General features: G+C 48.7%; 2 protein-coding genes across 3 annotated transcripts in view; one reads left to right on the forward strand and one right to left on the reverse strand.

The window, feature by feature from the left end:
* Nucleotides 1-11,143, forward strand: iars2 (isoleucyl-tRNA synthetase 2, mitochondrial). The gene is made up of 23 exons (XM_011617336.2): nucleotides 1-475; nucleotides 1,019-1,141; nucleotides 1,218-1,371; nucleotides 1,893-2,041; nucleotides 2,251-2,300; nucleotides 2,499-2,608; nucleotides 2,753-2,840; nucleotides 3,355-3,470; nucleotides 3,753-3,922; nucleotides 4,236-4,326; nucleotides 4,419-4,570; nucleotides 4,783-4,943; nucleotides 5,019-5,121; nucleotides 5,726-5,819; nucleotides 6,170-6,278; nucleotides 6,584-6,686; nucleotides 6,987-7,109; nucleotides 8,012-8,143; nucleotides 8,263-8,369; nucleotides 9,058-9,203; nucleotides 9,281-9,471; nucleotides 9,811-9,955; nucleotides 10,026-11,143. Exons 1-23 carry the CDS (start codon nucleotides 236-238, stop codon nucleotides 10,169-10,171), a joined length of 3,003 nt encoding a protein of 1,000 aa, XP_011615638.1. The 5' UTR covers nucleotides 1-235; the 3' UTR covers nucleotides 10,172-11,143.
* The window catches only part of rab3gap2 (RAB3 GTPase activating protein subunit 2 (non-catalytic)), a 17,927-nt gene continuing 6,430 nt past the window's right edge, over nucleotides 10,298-21,794 (reverse strand). The window contains exons 13-36 of one of the 2 annotated variants that reach the window (XM_029832605.1): nucleotides 21,349-21,441; nucleotides 21,131-21,270; nucleotides 20,798-20,984; nucleotides 20,300-20,443; nucleotides 19,814-19,896; nucleotides 19,230-19,294; nucleotides 19,066-19,156; nucleotides 18,847-18,983; nucleotides 17,945-18,173; nucleotides 17,158-17,255; nucleotides 16,890-16,998; nucleotides 16,649-16,809; nucleotides 16,324-16,498; nucleotides 16,062-16,232; nucleotides 15,488-15,594; nucleotides 15,297-15,363; nucleotides 15,052-15,122; nucleotides 14,944-14,979; nucleotides 13,790-13,864; nucleotides 13,233-13,448; nucleotides 12,905-12,994; nucleotides 12,614-12,832; nucleotides 12,369-12,533; nucleotides 10,298-10,739 (exon numbers count right to left, since the gene is read on the reverse strand). In XM_029832605.1, the coding sequence (XP_029688465.1) occupies nucleotides 10,587-10,739; nucleotides 12,369-12,533; nucleotides 12,614-12,832; nucleotides 12,905-12,994; nucleotides 13,233-13,448; nucleotides 13,790-13,864; nucleotides 14,944-14,979; nucleotides 15,052-15,122; nucleotides 15,297-15,363; nucleotides 15,488-15,594; nucleotides 16,062-16,232; nucleotides 16,324-16,498; nucleotides 16,649-16,809; nucleotides 16,890-16,998; nucleotides 17,158-17,255; nucleotides 17,945-18,173; nucleotides 18,847-18,983; nucleotides 19,066-19,156; nucleotides 19,230-19,294; nucleotides 19,814-19,896; nucleotides 20,300-20,443; nucleotides 20,798-20,984; nucleotides 21,131-21,270; nucleotides 21,349-21,441 (3,082 nt within the window). In that variant the 3' untranslated portion in view covers nucleotides 10,298-10,586. The remainder of the gene's footprint in view (nucleotides 10,740-12,368; nucleotides 12,534-12,613; nucleotides 12,833-12,904; nucleotides 12,995-13,232; nucleotides 13,449-13,789; nucleotides 13,865-14,943; nucleotides 14,980-15,051; nucleotides 15,123-15,296; nucleotides 15,364-15,487; nucleotides 15,595-16,061; nucleotides 16,233-16,323; nucleotides 16,499-16,648; nucleotides 16,810-16,889; nucleotides 16,999-17,157; nucleotides 17,256-17,944; nucleotides 18,174-18,846; nucleotides 18,984-19,065; nucleotides 19,157-19,229; nucleotides 19,295-19,813; nucleotides 19,897-20,299; nucleotides 20,444-20,797; nucleotides 20,985-21,130; nucleotides 21,271-21,348; nucleotides 21,442-21,794) is intronic. The other variant, XM_011617335.2, reaches the window with a different exon arrangement.

A 21,794-nucleotide genomic window follows, 5' to 3' on the forward strand; every position in this document is an offset into this window, starting at 1 on the left:
CATGCACCGCGCGCCAGCCGCCATGTCCTGTGTTTGTCCTGTGCCGACTGTGTATTTTGCCGGTCTTTCGGGGCTCTCTTGTGGGGGGAACTTAAAGCTTTCCCACGGCTGCGACTTGCCTCTTGTGTTTTCGGATGTGGCCTGGCTCATCTCCGAAAGACCTAATGTGACGTATTAGACCTGAAGTCAGTTAACTCTTCCGTCCCTTTGAACACAACCTACTGCGCTTCTCCCCATGTTACTACACCACCTCTCGGCACTGGGCCGGACGCTAGTGAGCCATGGACACAGCCGTGGCTCCCGCCTCGGCTTCAGGGGTTGCCGTGCTTTCTGTACCGGGGAAAGTCGGGTTTATCCTGCAGAGGTGGGATCCACTCAGAGCCTTTATCGGGACACAGTGCTCCTTCCCCGAACTGACTTCCCCATGAAAGTGACTGGACAGAAGCTACTGGATCAAGAGGTGGACATACAAAAGGTGAATATAGTCACTGCTTAATAGAGCCCGTTTTTAAAGTTACTCGATAATCTACCAGAGTAGTTGCTATTTTTGCCTCATCGTTCCCTCGGAAGTCTTGTTTATCCTGTTCTTACATAAGTACTTCCGCCTTTGTAGTGTAGTAACACTACAATTCCAGGTTCACAAAAATAGTTTCTCGATTCACCTGTACGATCTAGTCTGCAAATGTAAAAGACATGTTTTTGCTGCTGGTGTGGTTTGACTTTGTGGAGCTAATAGGCTAACCCGAACCTGCTGGCTGGGGCTCGCGCAGTGCATGCTGGGTAGTGGTGGAGTTGTGAAGACCCCCAGGGGCCGTTCTGAAATTTGCCTGATTCCTCAGGAGAGACGCTGAAGTTGACATACAGCAGCTTTCTTAAACTGCTTAGCTGTCATAAACTTCTTTGCAACTGTAGTTTGCTTGGAAACTTGAGGATTTGAAGTCATTAACGCTTCATAAAGGACTGTTTTTATACCATAACAGTTTCATATCAGAAACCTACAATCTTTATACCTTCACAGAAGTGTGGATTTGCAGATCTGTATGCCTGGCAGAGGAAAAGAAAGGCAAAGAAGGAGTTCTGTGTTCATGATGGACCCCCTTATGCCAATGGAGACCCACATGTTGGACATGCGCTCAACAAGGTGATCAGTTCAGACTCTTCCCTCTCTTGCACACTGTCAAAATGACCACTCAAGTCACTGTCATTGTCACCTCTAGATCCTGAAGGACATTCGAAACCGCTTTGAAATGCTGAGGGGACGCCGGGTCCACTACGTCCCGGGCTGGGATTGCCACGGTCTGCCGATTGAGTTGAAGGCGCTCGGAGAGATAAAGACGAGCAGCCTGACCCCACTGCAGATCCGGCAGAAAGGTAAAGCAGACAGAAACTGTCCCAAACCTCCACCTTGGCCTTTAATAAAGTCCGCTTCTGTCCCTGTGGATTAATCCTGACCATAATTAAAAAATTCCAATTCCCTTTGTTGCTTGTTCTTGGAATTGAAAGATAAATGACAAAAGGCGCATCGGTAGTTTTAACGAACACATTTAAACCTGAGCTGCTACTTGGAGAGGTACATGCTTGAAGTGGAAAACAGCTGTGGTTTCTCCTTGTGCTTGTCCTCGGCCCATTGAAAGGAACCAGAGCAGTTCCCTTGTTTTCTGCTTTGTTTCCCTCCATTTCCAGCTTTTAGCCAGCAACAGTAACACGAAGTTATTCTCTTGTAAATGTGCTGTAAATGTGTTTGTTTTGACAATCCTACTTTTACGATATTCTGTTCTGACACCGGACTCTCAGGTATGTCAAAATAAGCTTTGAGAAATGAGGAGCCGGAGTCTGTATGTTGGAGGATGTGTTTGCCGCTGCGGTGAAATATTTCCTTTTTTTCCTTCCAGCACGGGCTTTTGCAGAAGAGGCCATAGCACGTCAGAAGGCTGCTTTCCAGCGCTGGGGGGTGATGGCGGACTGGGACAACTGCTACTATACGCATCACGGGGTGTATGAAGCTGCTCAGCTTCAAGTGTTCCAGGAGATGCACAGCAAGGTGGGGGTGAAACATTGAGCCTGTGTGAGAGTCAGTCTTTCCTTAAAGCTGGCAGGAGGTGTGGAGAAGAGTATTAGAGGCTTTGAGTTTTTTGTTTTTTTTTAAACCCATGAGTGTCGCTCCATGTGTGAAGATGCTTGAGGAAGCCCTGGACAGCGCAAGATGTGTGAGCGTGGACAGTAACGCCGTCCTTTGTTTTCGTTCTTTAGGGCTTCATCTACCAAGACCACAAGCCAGTCTTCTGGTCTCCTTCATCAAGGTACTGACAACATGTAAATGTGGAGCAACCTGTGCTTGTCATGTTCTACTTCTTTACGGTCAGGTTAATTAAAACAGGGATGTTCACAGCTTGGTTTTTAATATTCCTCCATTTCCAAATGACACAGTCCCATCGGTGTCGTGCAGTCTCCCTTCATTTAAGGCCGTTGCCTAACTGCTTGCATGTCTTCCTCTGTAGAACAGCTCTAGCAGAAGCCGAGCTGGAGTACAATGCTCACCATGTGAGCAGAGCCATTTATGCCACGTTCCCCCTGACGACTGCGCCGCCTAATATCGGCTCGGACGTGGGTAAGATGGACACACTTGTTTTCTTATCAGAACTAACAATGGCAATAACTAAGCCCCACTTCTGATTTTGAATTTCGAACCAAGTCTTAACCCTCAAGCAGCCCTTTGTGCACACACACACATGCGTTTTGTGTCTCACCGCAGATTTGGACGGTGTTTCTGTTTTGGTGTGGACCACTCAGCCCTGGACAATTCCTGCCAACCAGGCTGTTTGCTACATGCCCAAAGCCCAGTAAGGATCTTTCTCATGGACGTAGTATATTCCTTGTCGGTGTTTCCCTCTGTGTGAAACTGTTCCAGGTAAAACCACTGATTATGATCCTGGAGACATTAGGATGCTGACGTTGTCAGATCTGATCTGGACTGCATGTGAAGATGTAGTGCACATCACTTTGGATCCAATTTGGATTGTTACAATTTGAAAAAGGGCTGCGGTTCCTTAGCTGTAGACTGTGAGACGCCCTCTGTTAACGAGGACCATCGTCTACGATTACACTTAATTTTGGATCTCAAAACAGCTACAGGGGGGGGGGGGGGGACCTGCCATCAGCCATACATGCCACCGGAAGGGATAACATGTTCAAGAAGGCGTTTGGTTTAAACCGCTATAAGATGATTTTTGCAAATACACAAAAGTAAATACACAAAAGATGGCAAGTTGGATTATATCTGGCTAAAAATCCAGCTAGGTCCGTGGCGGTAGTGTCTCGGAGCAAAAAGTTTATTTTGTCCTGTTTCATTTGTAGGTACTCGGTGGTGAAGAGGGCAGACAGCGCTCAGAAGCTGCTATTGGCTACGGAGCGCACAGCTAGCTTATCATCACTGCTGGGCACAGAGCTAGAGACTGTTGGCACCCTCACAGGTAACGCTAAACACACACGGTGCTGTGCCTGAAATCACATGCTCCTCCCTGTATCGTGCATAAAGTAGACTGGGATTAGAATCGGTCGATCTGGCCCAGCAAAGGCTACATTCACACTGCTGGGAATGTGACCTAACTTTGTTGGGATTGGGTCCTGATTTATGTGAACAATGGTGGTTTCACCAACAGGTCCACTGGACCTTGCAGGGCAAGGGTGTGGTTTTGGACACAGGTAGGGTCATCCTTGGGGTGTGGTTTTTCAGCTGCCTCCTCTTTTTGAAGGCTCCCAACTGGAGGGTGGGATCTGCAGACACCCGCTTGTGCCTGACAGCTTTGTGCCGCTGCTGCCAGCCAACCATGTAACCATGGTGAAGGGAACTGGTTTGGTCCACACAGCTCCAGCTCATGGGATGGATGATTACAGCGTGGCCTCAAACTTCAATTTGTCGGTGGTATGTAATGATGGATACGTGATGTGTGATGGTAGCATCACTTCCAGGAGATCTTGGGTGAGCAGCTTGTCTCATGAGGACTGTAAGATCTGCTCTACTGTGCCCCCCACTGTCCATAAATGCCCTCAGAGAGACACACATTGGCTGCTCCGGCCAATCCGAGGGCAGCAGTGAGGTTCCACACCAGTTGAATTTCCAACTGGTGAAGGGGGAGGGGGATTAAGAAGATGTTGGCTGATACAACCTGCAACAGTCTGAAGTACAGCTGCACTTGCTTTGGGAAAAGCCAAAGGTTGTTTCTCTTCTACCACAGGAGTGTTTGGTGGATGAGGACGGCCGGTTTACTGAGCTGGCTGGTGCTGAGCTGCAGGATCTAGCCGTGATGAGCGAAGGCACAGACAAGGGTACCAGCTACACGTACTGTATGAACATCAATGCGTCTTCCCCGCTCTTCTCATCTTGACTGCTGTGCTCTTCCTCTCCCGGCTGCTGTCAGTGATCTCCATGCTGCGAGACTGTGGGGCTCTGGTGAAGGAGGAACCGTGTGTCCACAGTTACCCATATGACTGGAGGACGAAGCAGCCGGTTATCATCCGACCCAGCAGACAGTGGTTTATCAACACGGCATCGCTGAAAGATAAGGCCAAGGTGAAGCTCACCGTCACCCGATGGATCAATGATTTGGCTGTCTGCGTGTTGTAGCTTCTATAGATTGGATGTGCCACCTTTAGGGGACGGAAGTGGGAAATCAGTGAGATGTGTGATTTTAATAGACTTGATTCCTTCCACTTCCAGCTTTTTGTTTGATGGAGTAGAAGCTCTTTTATTTCACACTTGAAGTCTGGCATGTGTTTCTCCAGGAGGCTCTACAGAAGGTGCACATTCTCCCAGAGTCGGCTCGGGGCAGCTTGCTCGCCATGCTGGACAGACGGACTTACTGGTGCATCTCCAGGCAGAGGAGCTGGGGTGTTCCAATCCCAGTCTTCTATCACAAAGAGACGGGCAAGGCGCTCATAAACAAGTAGGCTGGACACATTGAAATGTTTGACTCTGGTATTTGTTTCACATTTAATTTTTGTTTCACTTTTCTTTTTAGATACACAATGTCTCATATAAGCCATCTGTTTAAGGCCAAAGGAAGTGATTGCTGGTGGGAACTTCCTCTTGAAGCGTTGCTGCCAGAAGAGGTGCTGCAGAAGGTGAGCACGGTGTCTCCACCTACTCAAGCACTGCTGATGGGGGGAGGGGCTTGTTGGCCACTGGAAGTTGCTTTGATCAGTTAAAAACATCTCAAATCTAAAGGTTTCATGCATGTTGTAGAGAATGTCTGAGTCAGTGGACAGAGCTTTATCAGTTGATTGAAGCCAGGCAAGGGGCATCCTTCGCCCCACACAAGCTCCTTTGCTGGGGGACTAAGAGCATAGCTCAGGGCCTGAGGTGACGTGCTGTTTTATTAAACCGTTACCAACAATTTCAATATGACATCAGCAAACGCAAAATCTTCCAAATAACAGAACGGCACCACGAGGACCCCCAACCGGCTCCTCCGGTTGTGGTCGAAGGCTCCTCCGGTTGTGGCCATTGGCTCCTCCGGTTGTGGCTGGAGGCTCCTCCACACCAGTTGACTCTTGACTAGACCTTAATGAAAGTGTTGGTGAATCAAGAGGCTAGCATTGTGGGATAAATAAGCTGAGCTTTGTGAAAAGACGTTAGGAGCCATACGTTGTGAGGAATAACCTGCTGCTTTTGGTGTGAGTGGGGAGGCTCTGTGGAAGTGACGTGTCCTCTTATGTCCTCTGTTAGAGTAAAGCGGGCCCGGTGGCTGACTACATCCGTGGAGACGATGTCCTGGACATCTGGTTTGATAGTGGAACATCGTGGGCTGCTGTGCTAGAAGGTGCCTGTGAAAGCTGTCGTGTTTCATTCCACAGACCACCAAACGTGTAGCTACTGAAAACGTGTGCACACACAGCACATTTTCTGAGAGATATGTCCTTAATTTGTGATTAAATGTGAAGGGATCATCATCCAAGTCAGAGTAATGACAAGGTGCCTGAAATAAAGACAACATCGTAATCTTTCAGCTCAGTTTTATAAATCTTCTTTCTGTAAATTGACCTCAGTAGATTTCAATCCTGTTTCAATCAAATAATCGGATCCTATTTAATCACAAATGGACACAAAAGCAGGGAAACATCAAAGGTTCGAACCTGCTGCTAAAGGTGACCCCCCCCCCCCCCCCGACAGAAACCAACTTTATGGCTGATGCATACGTGGAAGGCAAAGACCAGATCGGAGGCTGGTTCCAGTCTTCTCTGCTCACCAGTGTGGCTGTCAGGAATAAGGCCCCCTACAGGTGAGTCCCGGCCCTTCCCACGCAGCAGCTCTGGGGGCTCAGTGTTAACTCTTTAAGTCCTCTATACGGTCCACCACCACTTAAATATGCCTCCCCTCTGTAGTAGAGGAGTAGAGGTGACTGAACAAAATGCAAAATACATCTGTACATAAACTTTGATGGTGCAGATAGTTACTTTTAGCCTCTTTGTGGTGTATTTAAGCCCTGAGAGCTGCGGATGAGCAGGTGTAAAGCACGGTGAACGGTGCACAGGTGACTTGTTCTGGATGTGTGAGTGATGGACACTTGGTGGCTCTCTGTCACAGATCTCTGGTGGTTCATGGCTTTGTTGTTGGAGAGAAGGGCGAGAAGATGTCCAAGTCTGTGGGCAACGTGGTGGACCCGGAGGTGCTCATTAATGGAGGAAAGGTAAGGCGAGTGGAGGACAGCATGAGCAGAACGTTGGCATGTTCTCCCCCATCAAGCCTTGGCTTCTCTGCACTGCTCTCAAGGCCGTGTTCCAGGCCATCTCAAGGCTGTTTCAAGGTCGTCTCAAGGTGTTTAACTGTTTTCACCAGTAAAATCAGCATCTACCAAACATCCACAAGGGGACCCTCCCCTTTCAATAAAAGCTGCTGCCTCGTCAATTTCAAACGTAGAGCAGGAAGCGGGATGTACGGAGGGATCTTTGTTCCTGTTCTTTCTTTTTATTCACTCTTTACCTTCCAGGAGCCTGGGATGGCAGCGTATGGAGCCGACGTGTTGCGTTGGTGGGCCGCAGAGTCCAACATGTTTTCAGAGATTCACATCGGTGCGAACGTGCTCAACTCAGCCAGAGACAGCATCAACAAGGTGCCTGTGCATCGGCCACATTAGCCCTGTACTTAAACCCGTGGATCACCTTGATCCCGCTAGTGTCAAATCAAATCAATCTTTATTTATATATCGTCTTTTACAATCAAAATTGTTTAAAGGCGCTTTCAAAAAAAAACTCCCCTTTAACAGGAAGAAACCTTGAGCAGGACCAGGCTCATGTAGGGGGACCCTCCTGCTGATGTCAGAGGAGAGGTGGAGGAAGAGGAAGAGGGAGAAGCACAGAAACACATACAAAAATACAAAAATACACTATTTATACAGCGGGTCAGCGGGGCCGGAGGTCATCATGCAGCTCCGAAGGCGGCGATACCTGTAAATGAATAGAAGGGGGGGGGGGGGGCAGAAAAACTACACAGGAATCAGCATAACTAGTCTGCTTGATGAGGAGAGGAGAGGAGAGGAGAGGAGAGGAGAGGAGAGGAGAGGAGAGGAGAGGAGAGGAGAGGAGAGGAGAGGAGAGGAGAGGAGAGGAAAGGAAAGGAAAGGAAACCATGACCCAGTGGGGTGACAGAGGCCTGTCAGGTGATCATGTTTCTGGACCCCGGCAGCCTCGGCCTATAGCAGCACAGCTAAGATGCTAACCTAATGATTAGACGACCCCCTAAGTATGATAGTTTGTCTGTCTATGATGATGTCACTGGAACTACAGAATTAGTAACAATAAGCGTTTTCAAAGAGGTAGGTTTTAAGTCTGATCTTAAAAGTAGCAGTAGTAGGATGGAGCTAGGCCTCGGAGTACTTTGTAGGTCAAAAGAAGGGTTTTAAAAATGATTCTAAATTTAACGGGCAGCCAATGAAGAGACGCCAGTACAGGAGTTATGTGATCTCTTTTGTCAATACCTGTCACATGACCTATGATGCCCTTTTATGTCCTGCAGCTGAGAAACAGTCTGAGGTTCCTGCTGGGAAACCTCCATGGCTTCAACCCACAGGTGCAGGCGGTGGCCCCCGCAGACATGCATTACATCGACCAGTACATGTTGCATCTGCTCCACAAGTACAGCATCAAGGTGAACTGTAGCCCCTCCCCCAGCTCACCTGCACCCAGTCTAGGGCAAAGGTCAAATAACTGCTCATACACTGTGGATACTGATTGTGTGTATGTGTGTGTGTGTGTGTGTGCGCGCAGGTGACAGATGCTTACAGTGAATTTGATGCTGGCAGGGTCATCCGTGTCCTCCAAGCCTTCATCACCAGTGACCTTTCCAGTTTTTATTTCAGCATCATCAAAGATCGGTAAAGTTTCTCTGTGCTACATTTGACCATCTGTAACTTGTTAGATACATTTATATACAGTTACAGTCCTGACCTTTCACAGTTTCACAGGCTCATATAAGCAATTATGCAGTGATGTAGCTTCACTTTGGTGATCGCTCTTTCACCTGTTGGCTCTTCCCATTGGTCGCTCTTTCACCTGTTGGCTCTTCCCATTGGTCGCTCTTTCACCTGTTGACTCTTCCCGTTGGTCGCTCTTTCACCTGTTGACTCTTCCCGTTGGTCGCTCTTTCACCTGTTGACTCTTCCCGTTGGTCGCTCTTTCACCTGTTGGCTCTTCCCGTTGGTCGCTCTTTTACTTGTTGGCTCTTCCCGTTGGTCGCTCTTTCACCTGTTGACTCTTCCCGTTGGTCGCTCTTTCACTTGTTGGCTCTTCCCGCTGGTCGTGCTTTCAGTTGTTGGCTCTTCCCGTTGGTCGCCCCTATGCTTGTTAGCTCTTCCTGTTGCTTATGTGTTTCAATAATGGCTTTAAATCCAAATGCAGATGCTGACTTGTATGTGAATCACCTGGTTTTCCTCATCTTTCCACTCAGCTCTTTGTGTCCATGCTAGTAATGTTGTCGTGAGACCACTGTACCAGTAGCCAGTTAGCATCTCCACACAGGGGTGACCTTGGTCATATGGAGCTTCTCATTTGCGCTTGCTTTAGGTTGTACTGTGATCCAGACGACTCGCTGGGCAGACGGTCTTGCCAGACTGTTTTAGAGAAGGTTCTGGACGGAGTTACCAGATCCATGGCACCAGTCCTGCCACATCTAGCTGAAGAGGTGTATCTTCACTCCCCAGGACATGAAGGTATTAACTGGTATCCTCCCACCTTCCTGTTGTTCTCCCAAATGTCATGAGACCATTCTAAAGGTAAATGTCTGCAGAAGCCCAGAGCTTGTTCAGAAGTGGCTGGATCCAAAGTACGTCTGTGTGGCTGAGGCCAGGCGTGGAAGAGATGGTGGAGGGGGCCTGTGCTATCAGGGACTCATTCCTTTCATCCATCCCAGGCAAAAACCCAGTGACATACGATGTCACCATTGCCATCCAGCCCGGTTTGCTATTTGAACTCATGGAGGTAAACCTGTGTCCTGAGTTGGTTCTGTTCATGAGGATTTATCAATTCCTTTCACCCCTTTGAGATTTTCTGTGTTTTGATGTGTTGCAATACTACAAATATGGCAACACGCAGCCATATACGTGTTTCCCTTTTAACCACAAATGATGCGTCCAAATAACTTTTTAGTCCGTTTAGCCTAAATCGGCTCGAATGGACGCATCTGATATTGGTGTCACTGCTACTTGCACTAGTTGGTCATGCTCTTCACCAACCAGGCTGTTCACCTTCAGTCAGAAGCAGAAGAGTCAGAACCAGTTGGCCTAACAGGTGACTTACCCATCTGTCTGTGACTGCCAGTGTCTTCAAGCAGAAGCCACGTCCACATCCTCCCAGCTGGCTGAGCTGATGATGGCTGCCAGGGTCAACTTGACCAGCCAGCTTCCATGTGACCTGCCCCCAGATGCACTGTTGAGCCACGGAACCTTCCTCATCAACCTGGAAGGTGAGCCGCCTCATTCCTCACCATTCCTGCAGCGCGAAGCGCTGATGTCAGCGTCTCTTCTTCCCACCAGGAGGCGTGATCCGTGAGAACAGCGCCTACAGCGTTGCAGCAGTTCCGACCTCGGGATCTCGCTGCCCACGGTGCCGCCGCTGCACGGCGGAGAGCGTAGACTCGCTGTGTCCTCGGTGCAGAACTGTGCTCCAACAATCTCACTGACGGCCACATTCTTGCAGGGTTCTGTGGGACCCACTGCACCTGCTGCCTGGTCCAAATGTTGACGGCCCTAAAACAACCTCTTTCAGCATGTCAAACCGGCAACAGAATTAAAACCAAAAACAAGTGTTTGCAAAACTAATTTATTTGAAGGGCAGGACCATGGAACAGGTGTAACACAGACTGGGTTGGTATTGTTGAACGCTTGAAGAGAGCAAAGGAATTGTTTCATAATGACTCTTGTTGTTGCAAACATCTGAATAAAGTATTCTTTAGAAGTGATCAAGCTCTGAATAAAGGAGGACGGGGCGTGACACTCCTCCCACATCACATGCACAACGGTGGAACACGAGAGGCGTCATGCAGCAGCCGAGATGGTGAAGGCAGTAATTGTTCCTGTTGACGAGGATTCCCGGGGTCAGTCCTCGGTGGTCAGGGCCTCCAGGGCCTCCAGGAGGTGCAGGGCCAGACTGTACTGGGCGTGGTTTTCTGGGAGGATCTCCACCAGACGGCCAACGAGCCTTTTGGTCTGCTGCAGGGGGAGCGAGGGACGGCGGAGGTCGCTGGGGTCCTGCAGGGCACACACAGCCAACAGTAACTTGACGGTGGAGAGGACACGTCCAGAACCTTCAAAACATCAAGAGCCTGCCAAAACCCTCTCAGGTGACTGTAGCGGTGGTGCCGTTCATCCAAGGCAGAATATTGGAATCACAACGTGTTCAAACGACCGTCACACTTCTGTTTGTCCCACACTGGGACTGAAATGAGAGAGGAAATTTAAAATGATTTGAAAAATGGTTAATCTACTTTCTGAGCCTCTCTGCTCACAGTTGGTTTCTCTCACGTTGAACCATGTTCTGGAGCCTGTACCGGGAACGCAGAGTCCAACACACGAGTGTCCTTTGAGCAGTGCTGACTAATGTGTCCACCTTTGACTGACACATCAAGAATTAAAGGTCAACTTGATGCTTCTGACTTGGAGAACCTTTCCTCCTTTCCAAATGTGTATGTGAGAATATTATTGAAATGACTTGATTTACTCTGTTGGTAGATGTCGGAACAGCCATTTTTCTTCATACAGATTAGGAACAAATCCAGATATAAAGTTAAGGATGACTTAGTGGAGATTCACAAGGTTCTCAACTTGGACCAATCCCTTTCACCTTGTACATGCTTCTCTTAGGAAACATTATTTGGCAGCATGGAATAAATGTTCACTCAGCTATATTTATCTATTAAACCAGAGGAGACAGAGAAGTTAGTGAAGCTTAAAGACATAAAGTCCTGGATATCCTCAAGTTTTCTCCTCCTTAACTCAGGAAAAACTGAGGTCATGGTGTTTGGTCCTGAACCTCTCAGGGATAGATTAGATCATATGATCACTCTAGATGGTATCTCATTAACATCTAGTCTCTCTGTGAGGAATCTTGGAGTAACCTTTGATCAAAATCTCTCCTTCAACTCACACATTAAAACAGTCTCTAGAAGTGCCTTTTTTCACCTGAGAAACATCACAAAGATCAGGAAGCTACTGACGCGGCATGATGCTGAAAAGTTAGTCCATGCATTTGCTACTTCCAGGCTGGACTATTGTAATTCTTTATTATCAGGGTGTCCAAACAACTCTTTAAGAAGCCTCCAGGTGATCCAAAATGCTGCAGCCAGAGTTCTGACAGGTATTGACAAAAGAGATCACATAACTCATGTCATGGCGTCTCTTCATTGGCTGCCCGTTAAATTTAGAATAATTTTTAAAACTCTTCTGACCTACAAGGTCCTCAGAGGCCTAGCTCCATCCTACCTGGAGGAGCTAGTGACACGTTACCAGCCCAATAGACCGCTCCGCTCTCAGAATGCTGGTCTACTTGTGGTTCCCAGAGTTTCTAGGTGTAGAATGGGGGGCTGAGCATTTAGCTACCAGGCCCCCCTGCTATGGAACCAGCTCCCTGTCCAGGTACGGGAGGCTGACTCCATCTCTACTTTTAAGATTCCTCTTTGAAAAAGCTTATCACTAATTCTGTAGTTGCCGTTATTGCTCTAGACATAATTATCATATTTAGAGGGTCGTCTAATTATTAGGTTAACATCTTAGTTATGCTGCTAGAGGCAGAGGCTGCCGAGGTCCAGCCATCTGTATTTCCCTTGGTGTTGAAAGAGAATATTCTGTGGATGTGGGTGAGGAGCGAATGTGAGAGCTCACCATGGCCTTCAGCCAGGCACACAGAGTTGGCGGCAGGCGGGCCAGCAGCTCCATGGCAGGCTGGGTTTGACTCTGGCTGTGTAGCAGGGTGTAACTGAGCCTCTGGCCACTCAGAACCAGGAGTTGGGAGCCCAGGACGTCCTGATCTTCTACCTCCAGCATTGCCTGGGTTTGATGATGCACAAGTGTCCAAATATCAGCTGACTTGTTGAAACACCAGACACCAGAGAACAAGGAGAAATGACCTGTTCAGCACTGAGGTCCAGGCCTTGGCTGAAGAGTTCACAGACCAGCTGCCGTCTCAGGATGTCAGGGTTGACCTGAAGCAGCGAGCCCAGCTCCAGACACAGAGAGGGCCACCACTGTGCAGCCAGACCATCAGAGTGTGTCGTGCTGCTACCAGGGGCTGAGCCAGAACCACCCTCCACAGCCTGCACCCAGCCCATCTGAACCTGGAAGAGGAACTAACACACAAACAAGATGAAAACCCCCCCGACAGAACCACATCGGCGCTCACTCGGGGAGACGGCGTTTACCTCCTGTCGCGTTAGAATCAGGCTGGAGTCCATGACCCCACTGGGCATCAGCTGGACACTGCTGAGATCTCTGAAGAGAGCATTCTTACCCTGCAGGAGTGGGGACAAATGTTGATGCATCAATGCCTTCAACTGGACCGGACCTGCAGCCCAGTTTCCCATGAGGCTCAACGGTAAACAGACCGGCGGTCTGCGGTCAATAACTGGGCCAATTGTTATGACATGCCAACACCACCAATGAAGAGTAAGGAGCCTCTACATCTGTGCTGGCACCATTTTGGAAAGTAGAACCAGTAGGAATATTGAGAGAGAGCGAGACGATACTCACCTTACTGTCAAACAGGCTGAGAGGTTTGACCTTGACCTTGAAGGTCATTGCAGCATGGAGCAGCGAGGCCAGCAGCCAATGGTGTTGCACCAAGGGGTAGTAGATCCCTTTCTGCTCAAGGGCCAGGTCAGCGATGGAGGGGGGGCCCTCAGCCCCACACCACACCTCCTCTACAGACAGTTCTGGAGCAGTTTCCTCCTCCACACCTGCATCAGCCTGCACCAAAAAGCAAGGAGATGGAGTGATGGGGGCCAGAATCACCACCTAACTCAGGTCCAGCTGTAGATGGAAAGTGTGAACAAGAATGATCCAGCATGAGATTCTGACAGAGGGAGTCCCAGGCTGAACCCTTGGTGGAAAACCTGGGTCTGCATCTGTCCTGATGTACCAGCTCCTGTGTGTACAGGTGGTTCACAGCGCACGACTGGATGTTGAGAATGATTGGGAATAAATGTGGGTTTAGTTGGGACATGGGGGTCAAGGACCAGATGCTTTTCCCTCCGTCAGCCTCTCTGAGTCGAGCTGTCTTAAGGTCTCCTGCAGCTTTGCACACTCACCTCCATCAGGACCTGAAGCAGCTGGACACAGCAGCCCAGGAAGCAGGTCAGAGCCTGGTCTCCCATCCCCACGTCCTGCACAGGCAGCATTTGTTACACGGTTAGAGATGTGGTCAAGACCTCTGTGGTCTGTGAAGCAAGCTAAAGAGCGAGGTCATGAGAGCCCTGTCTGGAAACTTCCCACTGGAGCTCCAGAGGCTTGGACTCTGAGGCCCCTGGGAACTTTTCTACTGGGACCTGGAGCACTACAGGCTCAAAAAAGCTCTGCAGCTGGTCTGAGGCCGTTAAAATGGGACCCCTTGATGCTTGAAATGTTTTCACGAGAATTGCTGGAGTCCCACCAGCCTGAGCTGGGCCCTCTGTGGACCCCAACCTGAGAACTGGTTAATCTCTGGAGGAACTCTGAGCAGGATGGTTTGAACTCAGCCACATGGGAGGCCTGAACTCCAAAACCTCCAGGTTGTTGTTCTGAAGCCAACCAGAGGTGCTGGTGTGTTTCAGATCATTGGCAGCTCAGGTGTATTTGATTGGTGTGCAATCAAATACACGTTCAGTTAAATAACTGTCCAATAAAGACATGTTCACCTTGTACATGCTTCCCTTAGGGAACATTATTCGGCAGCATGGGATAAATTTTCATTGTTATGCTGATGACACTCAGCTTTATTTATCCATGAAACCAGAGGAGACAGAGAAGTTAGTGAAGCTCCAGACCTGTCTTAAAGACATAAAGTCCTGGATTTCTTCAAATTTCCTCCTCCTTAACCCAGGAAAAACTGAGGTCATGGTGTTTGGTCCTGAACCTCTCAGGGATAGATTAGATCACATGATCACTCTAGGTGGCACCTCCTTAACATCTAGTCTCTCTGTGAGGAATCTAGGAGTAACCTTTGATCAAAATCTCTCCTTCAACTCACACATTAAATTAGTCTCTAGAAGTGCCTTTTTTCACCTGAGGAACATCGCAAAGATCAGAAAGCTACTGACGCGGCATGATGCTGAAAAGTTAATTCATGCTTTTGTTACCTGACTGACTGACTGACTGAACTGACTGGACTGACTGACTGATTTCCAGAGCCCTGCGAGACGCCAGCGAGGCAGCAAAGAAGCAGCAGCAGCAGAGAAGCAGCAGGTTGTCAGAGCAGCAAACTTACTCGTCTGCACAGACGGTCTTTGGGAGCTTTGCCGACCTGGGGAGAGAAAAGCACAATCATTCATTGGTTGCTGCCTTCTCTGGCTGACCGTCCGTGCACGTGCCTCACCTTCTCCATGAGAAAGGTGGCTGCTGACAAATACTTGACGATGAAGGTGCTCCACATCATGGTGGCGATACCTGCAGCGAACATTCAGCCATCAAGGTCACTCTGATAAATGCTGTTGCTTGTGAGTGCAAAGAATAAAGCGTGGTCGTGCACGTGCTTTACTGCAGCACACAGATATATATACTGCATGTATAAATTCACGCCACTTTGTCCCCCTTCCATCAGGTATAAAATCCGTACAGCACCTAGCTGGATGTGTGGGCTGGAGACCAACTTCAGATGTTCCACAGCCAGACAGAAGAATTTCACCTCCTAGAGACACGGAGAACAGCAACGGCCTCATTGTAATAACATTGTAATAACAACTGTGTGGCAGGCAGGACAGTGTTGTCTTCCGGGACAGCTCTTGATTCAGTGAGCGTCCTGAAGGTTATACCTCAGGGTCTCGGTTCCAGTGCACCACGTGCTCCCAGCAGCAGTGAGCAAACAGCATGTCAGGAGACAGCGAGTGTGGGAAGCGCTCACACACGGCCACAAACAGCTCTGAAAGACACAACACAGCAGCTCACGCTCACGCCACACACACTCAAGTCCTGTTTGTTTCCAGGAGGCAGCAGAGTTGCTGTGCAACCAGGACCGTGCTGCTGCCGGTTCACTAAAACGCCACTCTGGTCTCACTTCCGGGGTGTGACGGCGGCCGCTAGGGGACAGTAATGAGTGTTCACCACTTTCACCTGCGCTGGTTTAACTGGGACAACGGGGAGGAGACGAGCAGCAGCACTGGCCTTGTTGAGGGACGTTAGGATGGACAGCCCCCCTCCTCAGCCCTTCTGGCGGACCTCTGGCCAGGGGAGGAGGGTTCTAGAGCCTGTGTCTCTAGTGTGGGTGGGGTCTAGAGCACACCCCATGATATGTGGATCTTTTTCTCTCTCTCAAATGGGATTAAATGACTAAAAATATAAGTAACAAATAACCCAACAGCAGTCTTCTGCTCAACAGTGTGTCCTGACCAGCTGTCCTCTGCGTCCCCTCCTGGTCGTTCCTCTGCTTCTCAGGTTGGTCTCTGGGCTCGTTATGTCTCTCATCATCTGAGTTATCAGACTTCTGGAGGAAGGCCTTCAGATTTTCAGGGGCCAAACGGTGCCTGAACACCCACTTGGAGATACTGTCTGCAACAGCTCCTGGAGGGACAGAAGCAGCAGTGGAAGAAGATGGAAGACGTGAAGAGTCACAGCAACCAGAACCAGTGCCTTCTGGTCCTCCGCAGCTCACCTCGGCCCCCCTCCAGCAGGGTCTTTATTGAGCACTGTGTGGCTGAACCCCCCAGGGGTCCCTGAGCTGCGGGCACCAAGAGCAGAGTCTGCAGGACCATCAGGTCCTCCAGCTGGCGGACACACACCAACCACTGTTCCAGCTCCAGTGACACTGCTTCCCAGTCTGACTGCAGCTGGGAGCAACAACAGGGCAACTCAGTCACGTTGTGAAGAAGAAATGGAGGTCAAAGTTCATGCACTGACGGACAGCTCAACACAATTCTAGTCTTTTATCGTACAGATGCAACACAGGCCAGAGAGCCTTGTGGGACACCTCACTTCACCTTTGAGTCCTCGCGATGCTGGATGCAGGTCTTGGCAGCGTGATGGGCAACAAATGCAGCCAGCAGGGCGGCAGCAGTGTGTTGGGACTGGATACAAGCGCTGCGAACCTGCTGCCACCAGGGGGAGACAGACTGAGGGTCCCAGCAGTCTTCAACAGCACCTGTTGGACAAAAGGAGCAGGAAAGCTCAGCCTTTTCCTGTCCCTCCCTCTCTCTCTCTAAAACACACACACAGACAGACCTTTCATGTTGCTGAGTGTGATGAGTAGTGTGTGTAGGTTGACTGTAGTTTGCTCTGGGTTTTGGAGGATCTCCTTCTCTCTCTGAAACCAAACGCTAAGCAGCACAGCCTGGAAGATGATCGGGAAACAACAGAGGAAGAAGAAAACAGCGCATGCTTGGGATCATTTACTGAGCAAATGTGCTGCTCCTCTATCACTGGAGCCACCTGGACTTGAGAAGGTAGAAGGGACTAAAAAGGAGGGGAGGGACGCCTCCAGGACAGTTACCAGTAGCTGCTGAGGACTGATGCCAGCCTGCTGCAGAGGGTCACACACTTTAGCAATTTGGCTTTTCCCACACAGGGCTCCCCAAAACAGGAAGTTCCCTAAAGAAAACACAAACATGCATTTGTGACTTTATATTTACTGATTAAACCCTCCAAAAGTTACTATTTTAGCTCCAACTAAAAACCATGTGGACAGATGATGGTAGCAGAATCGACACCAAAAAATGTCTAATTGTTCTGAGGAAAAGGAAGATTTTTACACGACTGAAAGTCCGCGCACCGGCCACTTTACAAGGCTTCAACTGCTTTTTAACACAACTGCTAGCTAATTAATGGTTAATCAGACATGGTCAAAATATGTCAAATTCTACACTATAAACTGCTACTTTTCCCCAATTTGATGCCTGCAGCTTATAGAGCGACGCAGCTTATTTATGGATTTATACGGACTTCCTCGATCGCCTCACCAGGATAAATAAAGTTTTCTGAATTTGAATAGATATCTGTGACCACCAGAGGCAAGACAGACAGGTTGAAGAGCAGGAGATGCTAGTTTGAGTTATGTTGAATCTTTTTGCCCCTCATGTCTACACCCTCGTCATGGATAACACAGGAAGAAACGCTGGCGATGCAGCATTTAGCCCCCCGGTGGCCACCAGCCGGTAAAAACCTATAAATTAGCTACGCTCTTGTCTAGGCGGCAGGGTTCAAAGTGTGTGGAAAAAGTAGCGACTTTTAGTGGGGAAATTAGGTTGTTTGCATATTCAATATGAAGACTGGTGTCCTACCCAGCTGACTGTGGTCAGTTTCAGACATGTAGATCACCCTCAAGCTTCCATCCTCAGTGAACTCCATCTGAGAGAGAAAGGCTTGGACAGGAAGGGGGGAGTCGGGAGAGTCCTCTGCAAAGGAAACACTTGGTCTGCTGCTCAGCTGGGCATAGCTCTGCAGGGTAGAGCGCACCCTGGATAGTTCATCCAGTAGAACATCTGAGGGCTCCTGCTGGGCCAGAGAACACTGTTGATGACATCAGCAATTAAATACCACCTAAACCATCTACTATATCTATCTACTATAGCTACAATGGACGATGGTTAGACTCAGAGGCTCAGAGCACCTTCAAACCTGCCCCCCTTTTGGGCTTCCTAGTGTGGTCTCGTGCTACTCTACTCTGGCTCAGACTGGCTGCAGAATTTATGCATATTCTGCATCACATACACACTCTGCTCTCTGGAAATCGATGTTCCAGCAATAAAATGTCATCGTTTACAGCCACAGGACTTAAGCTAGTGAACCATGTTTATTCAGGGGAGCATGGTCCCCTCCCCCTTGGACTGGTCACGCCCGTCCCAGCACACAGACCTCTGCTTGAATCAATCCCACCTCAAACATGGTGAACATCTGGCCAGAGGCTGTGGTAAGAAGTCCTGAGAAGAAGGTGTATCCATCATAAGTGTTCCTGAGCAGCAGGGTTCGGACCCAGCTGAGAGGAAAAACCAAGCTGCCTTGCAGGTCGGGCCCATTTTGGCAGCAGAAGGGGATCAGAACTAGTATGTGGTTGGGCCTGATCACTTTTTACTTTGGCTTTTCTGTCTTTGTGCAAATGAAATGTGCCATTCTTAAAACCACGCCTGTTTTTCCTGCCCCACCAAACAAATAACAGTACAAATGGAACCATCAAGGCTCATGCCTGGGTAATGCTGAGGGACGTCCCACAGGCCTCTGCATCCGGAGCAGGGTGCAGCTGCTGGATGTCAGTATAGAGCTGGAGGAGCTTCAGCTGGGAGGAACAGAACCGGAGGAGGCTCACATCAACTTCTTCTGGGTCTGTAATGAACAACTACTGATCATAAATGGAGACGAACCAGCGAGGGACATGTGAACAAAGGTGGCCCTTCGGAAGCTTCACCTTTTTGCTTCAGATGGAGGGAGAGGGCGGATGTGATATTAATCAGACACTTGACCAGTACATTCCTGTTGGACAGCAGAGTCTCCAAAGCCTGAGAAGAGTGTTGGAGATCAAATTTGAAATCTGAAAATGTAATGACTTTTAATATATTTGATAGAGAGTACCTGTTTCTTCATGGCAGGATGTCTTATTTCCAACAAAACAGTCTTGGCTTCACTCTCCAAAATATCTGAAAACAAAATAATATCTCTCTAAAAAATAATCCCTTGTTTGTCATTAGGACAATTATCACGAATGAAGAAAACCTAAAATTATTTTGCATGTGCTCATTGGAAATAGAGTAATGTGGACCAGGACGTTCCTGTGTTTGACGGGCCAGAAACGCTGATCCGAACCCACAGAGAATCAGAGGAAAGACGAGAGACACCAGAGCAGCGACTCAGAAGAGGTGAAGGCAGAGCAACCTGAGAGCAACCTCAGAGCAACCTGAGAGCAACCTGAGAGCAACTGCAGAGCAACCTGGGCCTCCAAGACCTCAGTAGGGCCACACACTGGTGGCCTCCAGGCTGTGCTGCACTGCTGCAGTCTCTGACAACAACATGTCTTGGTGCAACACTAATTTCATCTCCATTCAAACAGTTTTGTGGAAAAACAATGTCAATGACTTGTAGCTGCAAGTAGATTAAAAATCTATTCATTCAACTTCTTGACCTCTACATTTTCAAATAGGGGATTCTGCATTTCTTACCTGGATCCACTTCTGTGTTCTTCAGTAACATGGTCAGTCTCTTTAATAGGTGCATATCTTTGGCTCTTTCACTCTTCTTGTCACTGAAATCAATCATTTGGATGGATATGAGTACACGGCTGGATGCTGATTCATGATGAGAAGCAGAGGAACACTCTAAAACAGCTCCGTGTGGATGGTGCAGACATGAAATCACGTCATGTCACCATCCACCCATCTTTGCTGTTCCCGGGGCATGTTAAAGTACACAAGAAGAGCAGAATCTGCTGGCCTTCATCAGTCGTGTCATGTGGCTTGGTGAGATCACAGGCACCCAAAAAGTGTCAGGAAAGGGCTTCAGACAGCACCCAAGAGCAACAACTCAGAGTGGCCTGACTCGTGTGTGTGTGAGTATTCTACGCTGTCCAGAATGTCACAACTGCACCCTTGAAACTTCTAAGACAGTGCAGTGAGGTGAAGGTCAATGGGTTGTTTTAAAAGAGCAACCTGAGGGCCAGATGGAAGGGGATGTTCACAGTCCTCAGAGTTCTTGCAGCAGGATCCAACAGACACACCTTTGGGGTGTGCAAGTGCCAGCCCTGACTGGTGACACAGTTCACCCCCATCAGACGGTGGCCAGCATACAGTAACCTGAAAAAAGAGAAAGCAACACAGCAAACAATGGATCAAAATACACCCACAAAATAAAGATAAAGAATAAAAGAGGAGAGGAGAGGAGAGGAGAGGAGAGGAGAGGAGAGGAGAGGAGAGGAGAGACTGACTATTGGTTTGACTGAGAAGAACATGCAGCGGGTTCGTGTTTCCAGTGTGGGACAATGAGATGTGCAAGCAGAGCCCGATGGCACAACGGCTTGTAAATACTGAGTGATAATGTAATAAAGGCATAAATAAGACGCTCCAAGTCTTGGATGAACTCAGCTGTTGAAAACCGAGCTCATCTTTCTGCCTGTCTCATCAGCTGGCTATGAGACGGGTCATTCCTACCTGCAGTGCTTGCCTACGTTGAAGGCGCCCACTCGGGGACCCTGCTTCATTGCCCACACCTCCAGGATTCCTCTGCGTGGTGCATATATGACCAGGAAGAGAGCATGGCGTTTGGGAAGGGAGGAAGAGTCGTGATCTCCTCGCTCCTCTTGAACCTGCAGCCAACCCAACTGAGCATCTCGATATCCTGCATTTCAGTTCGACACAGACACAAGCTGCTTTTAAGGCCGAGCAACTGAGGTCAAGAGTTGGGTCTTACTGGCTACAGCATGATGTCTTATAATAAAAGTAGTCACGGAAGAGATAAAAGCAGGCAGCTTTTGATGTTCTCACCCTTCCACATACGAATGCAAATGCCTCGAGCCAAGTCCAGCAGAGCGACGCGTCCAAAATCATCAGTCACACCAGCTAACATATTGCAGGGGGACAGGCAGATAGACTCGCCATGGCGACGAGAGTCTGGGAGACCAAATCTAGATGACGCAGGATGACGTAATCAGCAACATTTATGCTACTGGGGTGTGTGCTGACACAGGTGACCGGTTGGTTACCTGATCCCTAATGGTGTTGCAGGCTCCACTTTGGGCTTCTGCTTCTGAACTGTCTCCTCCTCACTTCTGTTCTTGTTCCATCCTAACCACCCACTGAGAGGGTGACAAACAGAAGGAAAAATCAGTCCAACATCATCAATAAGCAGTAAGAAAAGTAGGAGATGTAGCTTTTAATATTACATTAATAATATTAATACCCAACTTCCTGTCTAAATTGATCTGGCACTGACATCACTTGACCTCATCCAGTAGTTTTCAGCTTCTGTCTCTCTCTGCCAGTTAGGGCACGAGTGTGTGTGTGTGTGCGTATGTGTGTGTGTGAAATGTCATTCCAGCCTTGCTAAAATGACAGGTTTTGAAGAAATGAGACCAAAAGAAATGAAGTGAAAACTCTGATGTGACCATGACCGTGACAACACAACCATCAATAAGCTTATGCGTTATTA

The sequence above is a fragment of the Takifugu rubripes genome, chromosome 2 (assembly GCF_901000725.2).
Source record: "Takifugu rubripes chromosome 2, fTakRub1.2, whole genome shotgun sequence".
In the NCBI taxonomy this organism is placed as follows: Eukaryota; Metazoa; Chordata; class Actinopteri; order Tetraodontiformes; family Tetraodontidae; genus Takifugu; species Takifugu rubripes.

What these genes read in the sequence shown, in the direction of transcription:
- iars2 (XM_011617336.2), top strand. Translation starts at nt 236, where the DNA reads ATGTTACTACACCACCTCTCGGCACTGGGCCGGACGCTAGTGAGCCAT. An exon ending in TTCTGGTCTCCTTCATCAAG is followed by an intron (nt 2,301 to 2,498) that starts GTACTGACAACA and finishes CTTCCTCTGTAG; the next exon opens with AACAGCTCTAGCAGAAGCCG. An exon ending in TGCTATTTGAACTCATGGAG is followed by an intron (nt 9,472 to 9,810) that starts GTAAACCTGTGT and finishes TGTGACTGCCAG; the next exon opens with TGTCTTCAAGCAGAAGCCAC.